This window comes from Acinonyx jubatus, chromosome E1 (assembly GCF_027475565.1).
Source record: "Acinonyx jubatus isolate Ajub_Pintada_27869175 chromosome E1, VMU_Ajub_asm_v1.0, whole genome shotgun sequence".
In the NCBI taxonomy this organism is placed as follows: Eukaryota; Metazoa; Chordata; class Mammalia; order Carnivora; family Felidae; genus Acinonyx; species Acinonyx jubatus.
The window spans coordinates 34,651,824-34,671,889 of NC_069397.1; the positions used below are offsets into that span (position 1 = coordinate 34,651,824).

General features: G+C 61.5%; 1 protein-coding gene across 1 annotated transcript; it reads left to right on the forward strand.

Annotated features, from left to right (window-relative positions):
- Positions 1–3,288: 3,288 nt before the first annotated feature.
- On the forward strand, positions 3,289–19,413 carry COL1A1 (collagen type I alpha 1 chain). Its single transcript, XM_027034050.2, has 51 exons — positions 3,289–3,513; positions 5,055–5,249; positions 5,341–5,375; positions 5,491–5,526; positions 5,615–5,716; positions 6,526–6,597; positions 6,848–6,892; positions 7,054–7,107; positions 7,306–7,359; positions 7,871–7,924; positions 8,045–8,098; positions 8,410–8,463; positions 8,547–8,591; positions 8,707–8,760; positions 8,879–8,923; positions 9,087–9,140; positions 9,367–9,465; positions 9,548–9,592; positions 9,690–9,788; positions 9,913–9,966; positions 10,093–10,200; positions 10,281–10,334; positions 10,607–10,705; positions 10,865–10,918; positions 11,012–11,110; positions 11,702–11,755; positions 11,979–12,032; positions 12,146–12,199; positions 12,301–12,354; positions 12,792–12,836; positions 12,922–13,020; positions 13,296–13,403; positions 13,839–13,946; positions 14,154–14,207; positions 14,408–14,461; positions 14,674–14,781; positions 14,876–14,929; positions 15,050–15,103; positions 15,239–15,400; positions 15,484–15,591; positions 15,750–15,857; positions 15,965–16,018; positions 16,126–16,233; positions 16,615–16,668; positions 16,783–16,890; positions 17,203–17,256; positions 17,541–17,648; positions 17,741–18,023; positions 18,193–18,383; positions 18,646–18,888; positions 19,006–19,413. Exons 1-51 carry the CDS (start codon positions 3,420–3,422, stop codon positions 19,150–19,152), a joined length of 4,386 nt encoding a protein of 1,461 aa, XP_026889851.1. The 5' UTR covers positions 3,289–3,419; the 3' UTR covers positions 19,153–19,413.
- The last annotated feature ends 653 nt before the right edge of the window (positions 19,414–20,066 follow it).

Consider the following 20,066-nt stretch of genomic DNA (forward strand, 5'->3'; position numbering starts at 1 on the left):
GATGGAAGAGACGGAGGGACATCTCGGAAGGCTGAGGGACTTGGATGGAGGCTGAGGCTGAGAGAGAACAGAGCCCGGCCTGGAAGCCAAAGAACTTCGCTGAGGCCCCAAGGGCCCGGGGGGTGGCAAGCTGAGGAAAGGGAGGAAGAGAGGATCCCACACACTTGGGGTCTGCCCCAGACTCTGTCCCCAGGGACCCTCGACAGGACCCGAGCAGAGCTCTGTGATGGGGACCCGTGGAGACCAAGCTCTCCACTGCAGTCGCACTCTCAGAACCCCTCCCCTTCTCTCTCTTCAACCCTCTCCTAGGGTCCCTCTATCACCAGCTGCGGCCAGGGTGGGGTAGAGGGGCATTCTGGAGGGTCAGACTGGGGAAGGAGAGTCAAAGCAGCTGGAAAGGGCTGATCCCCAACCCCCACTGCCCCCAGGTGCACCACTGCGTCCTTGCCCCACACCACAGAGTCCAGATGGGGGACCTGGGTGGGGGGGTCCCGAGGGAAGGGGGGAGCTGGGGCACCCAGGCCTGCCCTCTCTCTCATGGAGGGAGGGCACTTGGGGAAATTTGGAGAAGCAGAGAACTCAGAGCTCAGCATTTTCCTCTTTCTGTTTTTCTTCTTGAGGAATTTTTTTCCCTAAGTGCTGATGACTTTACCATTGCTTGGGGTGTGTGTGCGGGGCAGGGGGGGGGAGATTTTTGGCTTTTGCTCCCCCCCCCCAACTCCAAATGCCGGACAAAGCCTAACATTCCAGAAGAAGCCAGAGCTTCAGAGTTTCCTAAAGATGAGGTGGCGTCTCCTCCCCTCTCCCAGCTCCCTCCCTCATCCCTCCGCCCCCCCCCCCCCCCAAGTCTCAAACCCAAGGAGGCCCAGCCAGGCTGGGAGGAGACCCCAAGCACATTCTTCCTCTCGCTGTCATGCTGCAGAAATTAAAGACACATCTTTGGGCTGGGTGCCCGCCAAGCGTTTCAAGTCGAAAGTGGCAGAGGAGGCCCTGGGCCTCCGCTCTGTGCCACGTGTAAAAGAGTGTAAAGGATGCTTGGAAAGCCTCTCCCCGCAGCTCCGGGGACAGAAGTCTGAAACTGGATGTCGGGGCAGTGGTACACACACACACACACACACACACACACACCACCCGCCAACCTCAGGGGTCCCTGAACATCCTTCAGAACCCCGGGCCCAAGAACCCCAAGCTCCTACTTCTCATCCGAGGCTTAATCTCTTCTTTAAAACAGGCGTGGGACAGCCTGGACCAGGGGACTGCAGGCTGGAGTCAGTCAGGGAGGTTGGCATGAGGCACCAACCCTCACCCCAAGCCTGTGACGCCCTGCCCCAGGCGATCACTGCCAAGCGACAGGACCCTTGTCCTCTGTTGGGGAGGGGCGCCCCTTGACCCTGACCCACACTGGGGGGGGGGGGTGCAGAAACTGCCATCTCAGCACCTCAGCCCCTGTCCTGCCCTTCAGTCGCTGGCACTAGGCGGGGGCAGACCCTGGGCCACAAGCTGCTGCCACATGGTGAGGATAATTGATGAAGGCCCGTCCCTCCATTGCTGTCTGCAGCCCTGCCTCTCTGGAAACTCTATATTTTCCCTTTAATTATAGCCCCTGCACTCTCCCTCTGCCGCCCCACCCGCACCGCTCATCCTGGCTGCCCACGGCCCACGCCGACGTGGCTCCCTCCCCTTCTGTTCCCTTGGTCTTTTTTTTTTTTTTTTTGCCTTTGCCTTCGTTGCACAAAACCAGCTGGGGGAGGGCGTGGAGAGGGGCGGGGTGGGGGGGAGGCAATGGAATCTTGGATGGTTTGGGGGAGGCGGGGACTCCCCGCTTCCACGTTAGCAGCTCTGGAAGGATGGGGGTGGGGGCCCCAAGGCAGGAGGGCCTGGAGTTGACGGGCATTGCAAGGGACCCCAACTGGCTTCTCTTGGGCCCACAGATTGTGGTAGAGCCAAGGGTAGGGTGCCGTTGGGAGGTTGGGACACGGGCAGGGGAGGACACTAGCTTTGGGGGCATCTCCCCCCCAATAGAGCCTGTTGTTCTTGGGATCCTCACCTCCATGCAGGGTACAGAAGAACCTCTCCTGGTGCCAGGGGCAGAGAGCAATGCCCCGGGTTTCAGGAAAGAGGGACAGCAGTGGGAAACATCCTCTAAAATAAAGTCATCAACCTCCCCTTCAATTCCATCCCGAGCCCCCAAAGCCTAGTCCCCCCCCCACCAGACACCCAAATTCTCCCTCCGTCCCCAACTTCAAGTCGAGGTACAAGCAGTAAGCGGCTTTCCGCAGCTCCCGAAGGAGCACCCTCTCTCTGACCCAGTGCCTTCCACCCAAGTCTTCCGCTATGCTGTGTACGGGGGTCTCTAACCAGGCCCTGGCTGCAGCCTGGGCCGACCCCCCAGAGAACCCTTTTCTAGGTCACTAGTGATCTTGGTGCTCCCGTGCAAACCCACTCGCCTGGGGGGTAAAAGAGTCCCGGCAACTTCCCACGACCACTCGGCTGCCCGGCCACTTAACCACCAAGCCTCCTTCTGGAGAGACCACGCAGTCAAATTTCTCATCCAGTGCCTCAGCCTCCCCACCCCATCCTCTCTCAGTCACGCTTCGGGTTTGGGGGAGAGCGTTCCAGGCTTCCATCCTGAAGCCTCAAGCATGGCAGAATTGACATCCTCAAGATAAACCCCTTCTGGCCAACAACCCCCCCGCCAAGTATCTGATTCTTAATGTCTGCAAAGGAATCTCTAACGTGTTCCCCAAATATGCCTAAGCTTCATATCCCAGCCACACCAGAAGACACCCCTAAACGGGCACATCTTTTAGAGGGAGAACCTGGTCTCTTCCTACCCATCCCTTAGCTGTGGCCGGACAGGTCAGGAAGGCGAATGAGGCATGGCCAGGATGGCCCTCTCCCAATCACCCCCAGTCCTTCCACCTCGGGAAGGCTCCCCTGCCAGCCCCTCAGTTCCAGATCCCCCAGACAGAGGGATCCCAGGAAGAAAGCCCAAGGGGGCCCCACGACCCAGTCTTTAGCCCGCACTGTACTGAGGACCTAGCCGTCCCTCCGCAGCAGCACCTCTGGCCCAGCCTGGGCTGGGGGGCTGGGGAGGCAGCCCTTCGAAGGGGGAAATGCGTGGTGGACTCCCTTCCCCGTCCTCCCCTCCCCCTCTCCCTTCCAACTCCCAAATTGGGGGCCGGGCCAGGCAGCTCTGATTGGCTGGGGGGCGGGCGGCCGGCTCCCCCTCTCCCAGGGACCGAGTTCCTCCCCGCACTCCGTCAGGATGGTATAAAAAGGGCCCGGGCCAGTCGTCGGAGCAGACGGGAGTTTCTCCTCGGGGTCGGAGCAGGAGGCACGCGGAGTGTGAGGCCACGCATGAGCGGACGCTAACCCCCACCCCAGCCGCAAAGAGTCTACATGTCTAGGGTCTAGACATGTTCAGCTTTGTGGACCTCCGGCTCCTGCTCCTCTTAGCGGCCACCGCCCTCCTGACGCACGGCCAAGAGGAGGGCCAAGAAGAAGAAGACAGTAAGTCGCAAACTTTTGGGGAGTCCAAGGCTACTTGGTACCTCGCCCTGCGCTCTGTCCCGGGGGTCCGCGACTTAAACTAAGACTCGGGATGCTCCGGAGACTCAGGGACGGAAGGGAGATGGCGAGGGCTCTTCCTGGGCGCCCCGGGAGAGAAGGCAGTGTACCCTGGGTGGGGGGTGTAGAGGAACGCGCCCCCCCCCCCCCGCCCCGCCGGTAGTGAGAGGGGAGAATGGAGCGCCACCCGAGTTGGCACAGGAGGGAGTCCCGGGCTCGCTCTGTGGAGCACCACGGGGGAAATGGGGGTCTGCGCGCCGGGTGAGGGGAAAGTACGTCGGAGATGGGATGGGGGGCGCCGTGCTGGGAATTTGGAGCCCGAGATGTAAAAGGGATCAGGAAGGCTTGGGATGATTCATAAGGAAAGATTGTTTGCCCTCTCTGCAGGCTAGACAGTGTTCCTGGGGCTGCGGGGGTGCTCGTCTGAGGGGGGAGGGGGCGCGGAGAGTGGGCGGGTTGGAGGACGAGAAACTTTGGCGCGGAGTTGACAGGGCGGGGTCCCTGCGCCCTCTGCTGATCCGCACGGAGCTCCGCGCCTCCCCGTCCAGCGCTTCCCCGCGCAGGGGCTGCGTGGAGTGGACGGGCGCTGTTGCCGGTTGTGGACCCCGCCTCTAGACCTGGAAAATAAAACTGGGGACCCGGTAGCCTCAGTCTCTGAAAAAAGTGGCCGAGGCCGAGGCAATTGCTTAGTGTTGCCCGCCACCTAGTGGCTGTCTGGGTAGACGCTCGCGCGGTGGGCGTGGTTAGCTAACTTCGTTACTATCTGCGGACTTTTTGGTTCTTTGGCCAAGGAGTGACCCAGAGGTCCTGGCTAGGTTTAGGAAACGGGGGTTGTCCCGAGAGAGGGCTTTTGAGATGTCTGGGGGCTGGAGGGTGGGGTGTATCCTACTTTGGAGGTATAATTCAAGTCTCTGGGCGGGACCTCAGGCCAATAGGCCCCGCCCCATCCTCCTGGCACCGCCCACGCCATCCCACCTGCCCCGGGATGGGCGGAATGGGGGCTGGACCTCCCTTCTCTCCTCCTACCCGTCCCCGCCCCCGTCTCCACCCAAACCACTCCCCAGGAGCCTGCCTTCTGGTTGGGGCCCCTCTTGTTCTCCTCCCCAGTCCCCCAACTCCCCTCCCCCACCCAATGGCTTTTTATTTCACTTGGCTTCAGCGCCTATGGGCTGGGGTTGGAGTTGGAAGCAACTCCGGCCTAAAGCTTTGTTTAAATTCCTGAGAACTGGAAAGAGTTATAGCCGCCCTGGCCGGGCGCCTCGGCGCTGTCACCGGCCCTGATGAGGAGCAGATGAGCTTTTAAGGATTTGGGGAAAGGGTTGGGGGGCGGGGCGGTGGTGAAGGAGGCGGCGGGAAATGGAAAATCTAAATGTGTCTCTAAGACAAACGGGAAAGGAGGGTAGGGCTGGGGGTCCCTGGAGCCCCGAGGTGGGGGGGGGGGCTCGAGCGCCGCTGACAGCCCCTCCTTTCCCCTCTTGCCCCAGTCCCACCAGTCACCTGCGTACAGAACGGCCTCAGGTACTATGACCGAGATGTTTGGAAACCCGAGGCCTGCCGGATCTGTGTCTGCGACAACGGCAACGTGTTGTGCGATGACGTGATCTGCGACGAAACCAAGAACTGCCCCGGCGCTCATGTCCCCCCGGGCGAGTGCTGCCCCGTCTGCCCCGACGGCGAGGGTACGGCGAGGGGCCTGGGGCTGGGGGAGGGCGGGGCCGCCGGGAGCACCCGGTGCAACCCCGCCGCTCACCCGCGTGTCTTCTCCCCTAGCGTCACCTACCGGCCAAGAAACCACAGGAGTCGAGGTAATCCTCTGCCCTCGACTTTTGCCCCCCACCCCCGCCCCCCGCCCCAGAGTCCTCAAGCGCCTCCCTTCTCTAACTCGACTTCTTTTGCTTCTTCTCCCCCCTTACCCCATAGGGACCCAAAGGAGACACTGGCCCCCGAGGCCCAAGGGTAAGCGTTGGCGCTCTCTGCTGTCGGGGCTGGAGGTGGGCGTGGCTCCAGGCCTGCGCTCACGGCCGCCCGCCCTCTCCCGCTGCAGGGACCTGCCGGCCCCCCCGGCCGCGACGGCATCCCTGGACAGCCTGGACTTCCTGGACCCCCCGGCCCTCCCGGACCCCCCGGACCCCCTGGCCTCGGAGGAGTAAGTGAAGATTCAACACACTCCTGGCAGGCCGGCCCTGAGTGCTCCCCTCACCTCCTGTTCTTTGGTTTTTTGTGTGTTTATTGGCAGATGGCATACTTTGTATTTTGAAATGGTTCCAAACTTACAGAAGAGCTTCAAGAATAGTGCCAAGAACTCTCACATACCCTTCGCAGTTTGTCACATTTGCTTTGTCAGTCTCTATGTATACATATAATCGTCGTTATTTTTCTTTCTGAACCATTTGTTCCAGAATCAGTTGTTGATGTTGTGTCCTTTTGCTCCAAACTACTTTAGCTTTGGTTGTATTTCCCGAGAACAAGAACTTTCTCTTACGTGACCGTTGTAGAGTGATTACATTTCAGAACGTTAACACTGATACATAACTATGATCTGAATATACAGTCCCTATCCAAATTTCACCAATATCCCAATAATACCCTCTGTGGCATCTTTTTTCTGGATCTGGGATTATAAATTGCATTTAATTGTCATAGCTCTTCGGTTTCCTTTACTCTGGAACATTCCTCAGACTTCCTTTGCCTTTCATGACCCTGGAGTTTTTTGAAGAAGCCAGTTGCTTCGTAAAGGCCAATTATTTTAGTGGCCCTCAGCTCAGGTTGGCCGAATGTGTCCCCATAATTGGAGTTGGGCCATGCCTTCTGGGCAGGAATATCTCACAAGTGATGTTGTTGACCCTCTTAGTGCATCAAGCCAGGAGGCATATGTCAATATCCCATTGTCAGTGATGTTTTTGCCTCTCAACTCACTGATTTCTCATGCCCTCTCCTCTCTCTTGTTTCTTCTAGAACTTTGCTCCCCAAATGTCTTACGGCTACGATGAGAAGTCAACTGGAGGAATCTCTGTGCCTGGCCCCATGGTGAGCCACTGGGGTGCAGAGATGACAGAAGAGGAGCCCGTGGGAATCTAGACAGGATGGGCCAGTGGTGGTTTATGGGGGAATTTCAGAGGTGGTTTCAGAGATGGTTTATGGTGGAAATTCAGAGAGGATGCCAGACGAGTGGGAACACTCCAACAGGAACCACTGGAAGACAGCAAGATCACACCCATGTTGCACCTTCCTACAGAGGTATCAACATGGCCGCTCTTTTTTTTTCCCCCTTCTGTAGGGTCCTTCTGGTCCTCGTGGTCTCCCTGGTCCCCCTGGTGCACCTGTAAGTATCCAGGATATCATCATACACCACCCTGGGCTTTGGTCTTTCGAAGGGAGGATGGGGATGAGGGCAGGTCAGGTGCTCTGAGAGATCTCTTGGTGAGATGGGGAAAGACTGACAGGGACCTGTCCTAACTGAATCCCTCTTTCCTTGTCCTCCAGGGTCCCCAAGGTTTCCAAGGCCCCCCTGGTGAGCCCGGCGAGCCTGGAGCTTCAGTAAGTGCCACCCCCCCCCCCAAGTTGTACTCTATCCAAATACTCCCTCTACAAACATGTGGATTGTCCTATTGAAGGACTCCTCCCCCCCCTTCCATCTGAAGTCTTCCTTGACTCCTCCTTCCAATCCCAGCCTCCCCCTTCTTTTTTTCCCCTTATCCTGGTCATTCTAATCTCCCTTCTTCCTGTTTCCTCTAGGGTCCCATGGGTCCCCGTGGTCCCCCTGGTCCCCCTGGCAAGAACGGAGATGACGTAAGTAACCCAGGCAAGATGATCCCATCTAGCCCCCAATGCCTCCATGGGCTAGGTTCCTGTAATCTCCACTCCAGTGCCCCACCACCTTTGAAGGTGATACCCAGAGAAAGGAGGCCAAGTTCTCCCTGATGCATGGGACTGCCCTTGAACAATGATCTTCACCCTTTATGGGATGTTCCCCCTTTCCCCAGTGGAGGTGACTGACCCTCCCCTCACCCCAGCCACTTCAAAGCAATCCCCAACACTGTCCCTCGGGGTGAATGACTTCCTTAGGCTTGACTGCCCTGGGCACCTCAGATTTGCTCTCCCTATACAAAAATAAACAGAAATTCCCTCGGAGGGACTCAAAATTCACCAAGCAAGGATTTCACTGTAGATTTAAGCTGCACTCTAAATCCAAAGACAAGATTCTGGGCTCCTAAACGTGACCTTCAACAATGCCAAGAAAATTCAGACCTTCCACACGTTTCCAAGGCATGGGCATCATGGCCTTTTCTCTCCCTCTCAGGGTGAAGCTGGAAAGCCTGGTCGTCCTGGTGAGCGTGGGCCTCCTGGACCTCAGGTGAGCAGGAATGCGTGGCCGGCCCTGGACGTCGCCACAGGGGGGCTCCACTTGGGCACTGGGTCCACAGTGGCGTCTTCTAATGGCCCTGCCTTTCTCCTCCTTTTCTTTTCTCTCCAGGGTGCCCGGGGATTGCCTGGAACTGCTGGCCTTCCTGGAATGAAGGGACACAGAGTAAGTCCCCTTTGTAGCACCCCACCATCCTACCCCTTCCCCCAAAGGATCCTCCTGTGGGTGTCGAGGTGGGGTGGCAGCCACAGAAGTCCCAAGGGATAGAGAGTAGACATCCAAAAGAACTTCCCTCCATTGGGAAAGAAATCTCCATAGGATTGGGTGAGATCTTGGGCCAGTTGGGGTCTAGTCTAGTGCAGAGACAGGGGGATGGCTGTGGTGACCCCCTGAGGCACCTTGCCAGGTCAACATGAGGGCCAAGGTGGTCCACCCCTTCCAACGGCACTCACCTTGGCCCTTCTTCCCTATCTTAGGGTTTCAGTGGTTTGGATGGTGCCAAGGGAGACGCTGGTCCTGCTGGTCCCAAGGTAAGAGGATGCCTGGGTATCTGGGGCCCCCACCACCCAGTCCCACCACGAACAAATTCCTAACTTCATTCTCTGTTCTCTAGGGTGAGCCTGGTAGCCCCGGTGAAAATGGAGCTCCTGGCCAGATGGTGAGTGTGTCCAGTTCTAGGAGGAAGAGATGGAACAGGGTAGAGGGGCGAGATGGGATTTGGGGGGAAGAGTGTGTCTCTGATCTCACTCGGCTTTCCTGGCTTTTGTCGTCAGGGTCCCCGTGGTCTGCCTGGTGAGAGAGGACGCCCCGGAGCCCCTGGCCCTGCTGTAAGTCCTCTTGGCCCCTTGGGGGGATCCCGGGGCACTGGAAGGGGTTCCTGAGGGGTTGCGGGGACCCGCCAGCACTCGGTGCACGTGACTGGGGCCACCCCTCTCTCTCCCGCAGGGTGCTCGTGGAAATGACGGTGCTACCGGTGCCGCCGGCCCCCCTGTGAGTACAGCCCCCGGGTCTCTGTGCCTGGGAGCCCCGAGGGCTCCTGGGGCTCCCACCGGGGGCGGGCCCCGTGGCCACGAATCCCAGGACCTCTTCTGCTGCCGGGTGTGACTCACAGTGGCCATTTTCCTTCTCACTAACAGCTCCATTTCATTCACAGGGTCCCACTGGCCCCGCTGGTCCTCCCGGCTTCCCTGGTGCTGTTGGTGCTAAGGTGAGATCCCTGCCGCCGCTGTGAGCCCAGCGCCCACAGGCCAAGGGATGGGCGCCTCCCTGCTCTCCAAACCCGGAGAAGCCCATGCCCCAGCACCTTTGTCTTCAGGTCCTCTTCTGTGATCTTGGAGTCCTAATTCCTGCTCTCCTGTCCCTGCCCTCCACCCTCACCTCCCGACGTCCAAAGACGCGCTTGGGCTCCTGACCTGTCCTTGTCTCCTACCCAGGGTGAAGCCGGTCCCCAAGGAGCCCGTGGCTCTGAAGGTCCCCAGGGTGTGCGTGGTGAGCCCGGCCCCCCCGGCCCTGCTGGTGCTGCTGGCCCTGCTGTAAGTGTTCCTCAGTGCCCCTATGCCACCCCCCAATTCAGAGTCCTCTCCTGTCACTCACCCTCCTCTCTCCGGGCCACAGGGAAACCCTGGTGCTGACGGACAGCCTGGTGCCAAAGGTGCCAACGTGAGTATCCTGCAGCTTTCAGAGCCGCCCCCCGCGACCCCCTCCCCCCTGCCCCACGCCCTCCGCTCCGGGACTCAACCTGTTCTGCCTCCCACAGGGCGCTCCTGGGATTGCTGGCGCTCCTGGCTTCCCTGGTGCCCGAGGCCCCTCTGGACCCCAGGGCCCCAGCGGCCCTCCCGGTCCCAAGGGTAACAGTGTAAGTATCACTCTCTCACTTGTGCCCACCCGCGCGCCTGCTCCGTCCGGCGTGGCCCCGCCTGAGAAGCGTGAGGATGCGAATCAGCCCCCCTGCCCCCCTCATCTTTTTTTCCCTCCCGCAGGGCGAACCTGGTGCCCCCGGCAACAAAGGAGACACTGGCGCCAAGGGAGAGCCCGTAAGTCCCCCCGCCCACCCCCCACAGCTCAACCCATCTGCCCCCGGGGAACCCCGGGAGGACTGGAGGGGGCCCCCGGGTCAGCCCCTCACCGCGGGCCCTCCCCTCGTCTCTGCCCCTCTCCAGGGCCCCACTGGTATCCAAGGCCCCCCTGGCCCCGCTGGGGAAGAAGGAAAGCGAGGAGCCCGAGGTGAACCCGGCCCCACTGGCCTGCCCGGACCCCCTGGCGAGCGCGTGAGTGTCCCCTTCTTCGCCCCCAAGGCCAGCCCGGTGCCCCCCGTGTCAGAGCTCACTGGCGTCTTCTCCTCCTGCAGGGCGGACCCGGTAGCCGTGGCTTCCCTGGCGCAGATGGTGTGGCTGGTCCCAAGGTAACTTCTCTTCATGGCTGGGGTGCTGGCCCTGCTCCGTGGACATCACCTGCCCCTCCCCATGTAGTCACCCCCACCCCACTCCTGCCCCCATCAGTGCTCCGCGCCGTGGCCGCGCACTCTCTCTTCATACTCGGCTTCGCCTTGACCTTCCCCCTGCCACCGTCTTAGCCACCTGACCCTGCCCCACCAGAGGAATAAGAGGCCGGCCCGTGGTAAAAAAGAAGCCCAGACTCGAGCCCCTAATTGTCCCTGTGACTCCCCCCGACCAGGGTCCCGCCGGTGAACGTGGTTCTCCTGGCCCTGCTGGCCCCAAAGGTTCTCCTGGTGAAGCTGGTCGCCCCGGTGAAGCTGGTCTGCCTGGTGCCAAGGTGAGCCTCCCGCCCCTCTGCCCCGCTTGCCCCGAGACCCTTGCCCTGTGTGGGGGCTGGAATGAGGCACCCGGAGCGGGACCGCGCATCTGCCCTCTGAAGGGCCCTCTTGCCTCTTCTGTCACCCTCACTCGCATGTCTCTGTCCCCTCTCCACTAGGGTCTGACTGGAAGCCCCGGCAGCCCCGGTCCGGATGGCAAAACTGGTCCCCCTGTAAGTACCGCTCCCCGGGGCCCCTCCCCCGCTCCCGACCGCCCACCTTCTGTCCTCGCCTCCCATCTGTGCCTTCCGTCCGTCCGTCCGTAGGGTCCCGCTGGTCAAGATGGTCGCCCCGGACCCCCAGGCCCCCCCGGTGCCCGTGGTCAGGCTGGTGTGATGGGATTCCCCGGGCCTAAAGGTGCTGCTGTGAGTATTCCTCAAGGGACGTCGCAGAGCCAGAGACAGGCACTCCCGGGAGATGAAAGGCCTGGGCGCCAGTCCCAGCTTTGCCGCTGGCTTGCTGTGTGACCTCAGGCTGCTCACTGCCCCTCTCTGGGCCTCAGTCTCTTTATCCATAAAAATGAGAGACTGATCCTGGCTCCACTACCATGGCTCTATCATTGGAAACAAGCATTGTTGGGGCCCCCCTGTGCCCCCCCACGGGGTAAAATGGGCCTTTTAGAAGATAGGCACCCCCAAATCTTGGTGGGTTCTTTGAAAAATAGGTCCCAGAGGAGGTGAAAGCCCTTTGCAAGCAGGTCACCGTAGGCATCTGGCGGCGAGAAGGAAAGGGGGGGCAGGGGGACAGCAGCCTCAAGGGGCATGTGGTCTCAGAGGGAAGAGGCCTCAGGGAGACACCAAGGGACCAGCAGCAAAAGCCAGCAGAGCGTTTCCCCAGGCCCAGAGCTGGGCAAGAAGAAAACCCCTAAGAGAACCACTCAGGGTAAACAGGAAGGACCCAGGGGACCCGTGTTCCCACTTAAGCCCCCTTAACTCCCTGTCTGTCTTTGCCCGTAGGGAGAGCCTGGCAAAGCAGGAGAACGAGGTGTCCCTGGGCCCCCTGGCGCTGTTGTAAGTATTGCCCTATGGTCCCCTGTCCCCTTCCTGCCCCTGCTCGTGACACGTCCCCTCCCCTGCAGGAGGGGCGCAGAAGGCCACAGCCATCACCAGGGCATCAGAGGCCCCCCAGCGGGGTCTGCCCTGTCCCCCCACCCCCTCCCCGGCACCCCACCTGCCCTGCTCCCTCTGTCGGCTGCCCTCCTCACCTCCCTGATCCTTTGCTCTCTCCCCACAGGGTCCTGCTGGCAAAGATGGAGAAGCTGGAGCTCAGGGACCCCCCGGCCCTGCCGTAAGTGTCCCTAAGAGACAGCCTGGGGAGGCCGCACTGTGGAGAGACCCCCCCCCCACCCCTTTTCTCCTGGGTCTTCTGGTGACCGCAGCGCAGCTTTCCCTCTGTGACAGGGCCCCGCTGGTGAGAGAGGCGAACAGGGCCCTGCTGGCTCTCCCGGATTCCAGGTGAGGCCTCAAGGCTGGCCAGGGGTTAAGGTATGGGCTCCCCTTTGTCCTTTTTCAGATTCTAATCCCACCCCCTTCCCTCCCCCATTTCCCACCTCCAGGGTCTTCCTGGCCCCGCGGGTCCTCCCGGTGAAGCAGGCAAACCTGGCGAACAGGTAAGAGGTAGCAGGTGGGGAATGCGGGGCATTTAGAGGGAGAGGTCAGTCCTCCCGGCTGATCAGATAACCCTCGGCTAGGATCAAGGTTAGACCCCCTCCCCAGAGGACTTCCTTCATGAAGGGAGCCACACAGAGGGAAGCTGGGCGCTGCACAGCAGCATGATATGATCTAGAAGTTTCCGCATGGCTGCCAGTCTGGACGACTTTTTTTTAGAGCTGCAGGGATACCTCTGACTCTCCCTCAGCCCAGAGTTTGAAGAGAGGGCCGTCTTTGACACATCCCCAGGAGAAGTAGAGAAAGCATCCCAGTTCAGGTCGTGAGAAGGGGCTGGTCTCTAATGACAGACCCCAAGGGCCAGCCCCCAGGAGGAGAACAGGAATGCTTTCTAGTGGGGAGGGGGGGTGCTCACTGTCTGTCCCTCCCTCCCCCTCAGGGTGTTCCTGGAGATCTTGGTGCCCCCGGCCCCTCTGGAGCCAGAGTAAGTAGCACTGTTCCCGCCAAGATGCCCTACGCCTGGCCCTGTCTCTCGAGCAGCCATCACGTGCCCTGTCCTTCTTTTCCAGGGCGAGAGAGGTTTCCCTGGTGAACGCGGTGTGCAAGGTCCCCCCGGTCCTGCTGGTCCTCGGGGAGCCAACGGTGCCCCTGGCAATGATGGTGCTAAGGTGAGGCCAGCACGGGGACCGGGTCTAGCCCCTCTCGAGGCAGGGGCGCCTGGCCATGGCCAAAGCCACCTAGATGTGGGGGAGGGCTGGGAGGGGGACAAAACTGGGTGGGGTCCCCCAGCAGCCTGAAGTTCCAGGCTGGGAGCCTTTCCTCTTCTTAGCCGGCTCATCTTTATCCTCGGAAGCAAGCCTGGGAGATCTCACGAGGGCGCTCGGGGCTGTGACCCACTCCTGGGACCCCAAAGCTCATGGCCGTCCTCTCGGTTGTCACCTAGGGTGATGCTGGTGCCCCCGGAGCCCCCGGTAGCCAGGGCGCTCCTGGCCTTCAGGGAATGCCTGGTGAACGAGGTGCAGCTGGCCTTCCTGGCCCTAAGGGTGACAGAGTAAGTCCCACGGTCCCACACCTCCTCCCCTGATCCATGTAGGGTTCCCATCTCTGTCTCCCTCTACTTTGGATGCTTCAGCCTCCCTCTTTACGCTCCCTGGGGTCTTTCCCTCTTCCCTTAATCCTCCCTTCTTCCCTTCTGGCCTCTTCACTGATAAATCCTCCACCAGCCATGCAGGCTCTTCCCTCCCCCTGAATTACCACGGTAACGGGAAGCAGGGTGGCTTCCTGGATGGGGGAATCCCTTATTCATCCCTCCACACAAGGCATGGGCCTCTTAACCTAGGTTCCACCAGGCTCCCCTGAAAGATCTCGAGTCCTGAGCACAGGTCGGGGCAGGGCAGAGCTGGGGAGGAGTGGAAGCCGGTAGCAGGATGCTATGGGTCCCCTCCCTGCCCCCGCCGGAAGTCTCAGGCCTTCCCTGTGTCTTTAGGGCGATGCCGGTCCCAAAGGTGCTGATGGTTCTCCTGGCAAAGATGGTGTCCGTGGCCTGACTGGCCCCATTGGTCCTCCTGGCCCCGCTGGTGCCCCCGGTGACAAGGTGAGGTGGCCCCACCATCTTCCCTAACACACAGCTTCTCCGGCAAACCTGGGCGTGATTCCGGCCTGGGGGAGGGAGGTCCTGCCATTCTGAGCTGGTGACCTGAAGGTGGGAGGTTCCAGAAAGGAGGGGAGACTCTCCCGGGGTCATCTGCTGGGAGCGCTTAGAGTGCGCAGCTGACCTGCGCCTCTTGTCCCTCCCTCTCAGGGTGAAGCTGGTCCCAGCGGCCCCGCTGGTCCCACTGGAGCTCGTGGCGCCCCCGTAAGTACCGAAGACCCACACGCCGCCCGCCCGTCTGCTTCACCCTTCCCGGCCCTCTTTCTGTGCCTTGTCCGCCTTCACTCTCACCTGCTCTGGGCCCTGGGGCATGCTCCTCAGGGCCCCGCTTCCCCTCCTGCCTGCGCATCCACCCCGCCTCCCCCAGGTCAGAGCCCCTCTCAGTCCGCCTCCTTTTCTTCTAGGGAGACCGTGGTGAGCCTGGTCCCCCCGGCCCTGCTGGCTTCGCTGGCCCCCCTGTGAGTACCAAGACCCCCATCGTTTTCTATCACCGCCTGGGACCCGGGACCTCGGGTGACCGCATAAGGACAGAGGCGTGGAGAGGGGACGGTGTCCCGTTCAAGCATCTTTGTGCCTGGACTTACCGCCCTTCCCCAGCCCCGCGGAACCGCCCAGTTCCCCACGCTGCCCCATCCCCCTCCTCCGCTCACCACACCCCTTCCTCCCCCAGGGTGCTGATGGCCAACCTGGTGCTAAAGGCGAGCCCGGAGACGCTGGTGCTAAAGGCGATGCTGGTCCCCCTGGTCCCGCTGGCCCCACTGGACCCCCCGGCCCCATCGTGAGTGTCCCACCCTCTGAGCCCCGAGCCGCAGGCGGGCCTGGGCCTGGGTCTGGGCCTGGCCCAGTCTTCATGGCTCTGTGCTCTCCTACAGGGCAACGTTGGTGCTCCTGGACCCAAAGGTGCTCGAGGCAGTGCCGGTCCCCCTGTGAGTATCGCCCTCAGTGCCTCCGCTGGGGCTGTCACTCCCACCTGGGTTCAGAGATGGGGGCGCTGCGCCAGGTGAGGGGGCTGCTGTCCTCCTGACTCCTTTGTCCTCTCCTGCCAGGGTGCTACTGGTTTCCCTGGTGCTGCTGGCCGAGTCGGTCCTCCCGGCCCCTCTGTAAGTATCTGTGGAGGTGACTCCATTGCTCGGGGAGTGGGGGACAGGCTGTCGGGAGGGTGGCGGGCCCATCTGAGGCCTCAGCGGTGCTCCGGAATCCACCGGAACCTGACGGCCCCTCTTCTCCCCGTCCAGGGAAACGCTGGACCCCCTGGCCCTCCTGGCCCTGTCGGCAAAGAAGGCGGCAAAGGCCCCCGCGGTGAGACTGGCCCCGCTGGGCGTCCCGGGGAAGTCGGTCCCCCTGGTCCCCCCGGCCCTGCCGGTGAGAAAGGATCTCCTGGTGCTGACGGACCTGCTGTAAGTGCTCCGGAGGGGCCCCGGGGCGGGGGCCGCGCTCCCGGGGCCCTGCAAGGCGCCTCACCTTCATTGCCCTCCCGCAGGGTGCTCCCGGCACTCCCGGACCTCAAGGCATTGCTGGACAGCGTGGCGTGGTTGGCCTGCCCGGTCAGCGAGGAGAAAGAGGCTTCCCTGGTCTTCCCGGCCCCTCTGTGAGTGCCCCCCTCGCCTTGGGGGACCCCGAGAAGAACCATCACGGGGCTTGGAGGCTGCAGGGGGCGGGGGGGGGGGTGCTGGGGCCAGACAGGACAGGTGTGGTAGCCGAGCTCCCCCCAGCCCATCTCTGGCCTGACTCCTTCTTCTCCTTCAGGGTGAACCTGGAAAACAAGGTCCTTCTGGACCAAGTGGTGAACGTGGCCCCCCTGGTCCCATGGGCCCCCCTGGATTGGCTGGACCCCCTGGCGAGTCTGGACGTGAGGTGAGCGGTCGCCAGCCCCACACCCGCGCCCTCAGCATGGCCATTTTGGCCTCTGCCTGAGCCTGACTTCCTCTGGCTGACACTCACCTCGCGCTCTCTCTCCGCAGGGATCTCCTGGTGCTGAAGGCTCCCCTGGACGAGATGGTTCTCCCGGCCCCAAGGTAAGGTGGCTGCATCCCAGGGCCCCAGCCCCACCTGCCACTCCCCTGCCCCAGCCTAGCCCCTTGAGCTGGGACTGATTCATAGCCCCCTCCCCTCCCCTTCCCAGGGTGACCGTGGTGAGACCGGCCCTGCTGGCCCCCCTGGTGCTCCTGGCGCTCCTGGTGCCCCTGGTCCCGTCGGCCCCGCTGGCAAGAATGGCGACCGCGGTGAGACTGTAAGTAGCCAGGCCCCCGGGACTCCCTGGGCCTGCCTACGGGCCCGCAGATGGACATCTGGCTTCACCTAGGCTGGGGGAGGAGGGGAGGTCTTACACGACATCGGGGCCCCTGGCCTTCCTGAGAAAACTGAGCCACAGCTCAGTCCCGAGGCCCCTCCCCCAGGCAGTACCACCCTTATTCTCCCGGGGAATGGGGTTCGTCCCCAGGTGCCTGCCCCAGCTCACGTGAAGCCTGAATTCACATGAAGGTTCATGTGGGGCTCAGGAGGGATGGGCACGGCGGGGAAGGGTGTGAGGAAGGGTGGATGTGGCCGAGGGGTGGTTTCGTCCCGCAGCTCAGGCTGTAGCAGGATCTAACACACTCTTCACTCTCCCCAGGGTCCCGCTGGTCCCGCCGGCCCCATCGGCCCCGTCGGTGCTCGTGGTCCCGCTGTAAGTGCCCTGCTCTGGCCCTCGTGTCCTCAGAACCTGGCCCAGAGGTGGGCTATGCCCAACTCGGTGCTGACGGATCTTCCGTCTGACAGCCTGTCCTCTCCTCTCTCCTAGGGACCCCAAGGCCCCCGTGGTGACAAGGGTGAGACAGGCGAACAGGGTGACAGAGGCATAAAGGGTCACCGTGGCTTCTCCGGTCTCCAGGGTCCCCCTGGCCCTCCCGTAAGTATGCTCGGCACCCCTCCAGCCCCCAGCTGCCACTGAGCCCTGCCACACAATGAGGGGGCGATTTTGCCTCAGTTTCCCCTCTTGATAGTCATTTTCCCTCCTCCTTAGCAGGGACCGGGGTCTGAAGAGTTATGGGCATTTCCAAGGGGCTTCTGAGACGGCGAGGCTCACAAAGAGGGGTTGTGGGAGGCGTCTTAGCCTGTGGACACCTTGGGACTAGACGTCCGGAATAACGAGGCGGGGGGCAGGTTGCTGGCCGCGTGTGACCCCCACTGAGCCTGCATCGCCTTTGCATCTGTCCTTCAGGGCTCTCCTGGTGAACAAGGTCCTTCCGGAGCTTCTGGTCCTGCTGGTCCCCGAGTAAGTCACGCCTCTGTCTATCTTCTCCTGCTGGGACCCAAGCCCAGGCTCCCTTCAGGGCCCTCTGCCTGGTATACAGGTGTCCCCGCCTCTCTGCAGAAGGGTCTGGGGGCAGGGGTCGGGAGAAGAAGGGTCCTGGACAGTCTTGCCCGACTGTGGGAATGGCCGATGATGAGGTCGTGGAACCAGAGGCAGGCAGGGAGGGTAGTGGGTTTCTCCGAAGAGTTGGGCTGGTGGTCCTGTGCTTTCTGGCAGGCTTTCTCTAACCGCCTTCCCCTTTGCAGGGTCCCCCCGGCGCTGCTGGCTCTCCTGGCAAAGATGGACTCAACGGTCTCCCAGGCCCCATCGGCCCCCCTGGTCCTCGTGGTCGCACTGGTGACGCTGGCCCTGTTGTACGTAGCCCCTCAGCCCGTCTGCCCGTGGCCCTCCAGCCCCATGGGCGCTTGGACCCTGGTAATCCCGACTCCTCTCCCTTTCTGTGCAGGGTCCCCCCGGCCCTCCTGGACCCCCTGGTCCTCCCGGTCCTCCCAGCGGTGGTTTCGACTTCAGCTTCCTGCCCCAGCCACCTCAAGAGAAGGCTCACGATGGCGGCCGCTACTACCGGGCCGATGATGCCAACGTGGTCCGTGACCGTGACCTCGAGGTGGACACCACCCTCAAGAGCCTGAGCCAGCAGATCGAGAACATCCGGAGCCCCGAAGGCAGCCGCAAGAACCCTGCCCGCACCTGCCGTGACCTCAAGATGTGCCACTCCGACTGGAAGAGCGGTGAGGGCCTGCCCCAGCTGTGCCCTTCCTCCTCCTCCTCCTCCTCCTCTTCCGTCCCCCGTCCTCCTCCTCCTGCCAGCATGGACCTGAGCCCTGAGGGGCCCAGGGGCCCACGTGTGTCCCCGCTGCCTTACCTCCCCTGACTCCATCCTACTCGGTCCCACTGCAGGAGAATACTGGATCGATCCCAACCAAGGCTGCAACCTGGATGCCATCAAGGTCTTCTGCAACATGGAGACAGGTGAGACCTGCGTGTACCCCACTCAGCCCCACGTGGCCCAGAAGAACTGGTACATCAGCAAGAACCCCAAGGACAAGAGGCACGTCTGGTATGGCGAGAGCATGACCGACGGATTCCAGGTGAGGAAGTTGGCCCTGGAGCCACTCTCACAAGATAGGGTGGGAGGGGAGGTCCGCGCCGGGCTAGGGGCAGACAGAGCTGGGTGGGGAGGCTGGAGTCCTTGGTCCCCGATGCTGGCTCAGACATCCGACGCCCATGCATGATGCCACTTCTGGATGGGGGAGGAGTCTGCTGGGACGCCGTCGGAGGACTCCAGGGAGGGAGGCCAGGACTAGAGGCTCCATCGTGGCCACTCACCTGCTTCTCCTCCTCCCCCCGCAGTTCGAGTATGGTGGCCAGGGCTCCGATCCCGCCGATGTGGCCATCCAGCTGACGTTCCTGCGCCTGATGTCCACCGAGGCGTCCCAGAACATCACCTACCACTGCAAGAACAGCGTGGCCTACATGGACCAGCAGACTGGCAACCTCAAGAAGGCCCTGCTCCTCCAGGGCTCCAACGAGATCGAGATCCGGGCCGAGGGCAACAGCCGCTTCACCTACAGCGTCACCTACGACGGCTGCACGGTAAGTCCCTGGCCGGGCCCCTCTCCGGGCTCTGGCTTTCCTGACAGGCCACACTTCTGTCACCCCCTCACTCCCACCTGGTGACACCCCTCTCCCGTTGTCTCCCCTTCACCCCAGAGTCACACCGGAAACTGGGGCAAGACAGTGATCGAATACAAAACCACCAAGACCTCCCGCTTGCCCATCATCGATGTGGCCCCATTGGACGTTGGCGCCCCAGACCAGGAATTCGGCATCGACATTGGCCCTGCCTGCTTCCTGTAAACTCCCTCCCACCCAACCTGGCTCCCTCCCACCCAACCCACTCGCCCCTGACCCTGGAAACAGACAAACAACCCAAACTGAACCCCCAAAAAGCCAAAAAATGGGAGACAATTTCACATGGACTTTGGAAAATATTTTTTTCCTTTGCATTCATCTCTCCAACTTAGTTTTTATCTTTGACCAACCGAACATGACCAAAAACCAAAAAGCACATTCAACCTTACCAAAAAAAAAAAAAAAAAAAAAAGAATAAATAAATAACTTTTTAAAAAAGGAAGCTTGGTCCACTTGCTTGAAGACCCATATGGGGGTAAGTCCTTTTCTGCCCGTTGGGCTTATGATACCCCAACACTGCCCTTTCTGCTCCTTTCTCCATCCCTCCTTGGGGCCTCCCCTCCACCGCTCCCCAAATCTAAGTCTCCCCAAAAAAGACACAGGAAACAATGCATTGTCTGCCCAGCAACCAAAGGCAATGCTAAAACACCCAAGTGACCCCCGCCCCATACTCCCAGCCCACTCCCCTCACCCAGCAACCCCCAAACCCTGGGGGGACCTGAGGTTCGCAGACTACCAAAGAAGCCTCACCATCTGGCGTCCCTGTGGCTCCAGCAACATACCCCCTTCGTTTTTGAGGGGGCATGCGGGGGGATCACTGGCCCCTCGCTGCCTGCCTGCCGGGTCTGGAAGAAAGTCAGGAGGGGCCACGACAGAGCGGAAGGAAACATCGGATTCATTCGGGGACACGTGTCAATCCCCCGTGCGACAGGGCTGGGTGGGAGAGACTGCTCTGTTCCGCGTGTAATTGTGTTGCTGAAGGACTACCTCTTTGTGTCTTTCTGTGTCACCGGGGCAACCGCTTGGGGGCGGGGATGGGGGCAGGGTGGGAGGGGGCTCCCCATTTTATATCAAAGGTG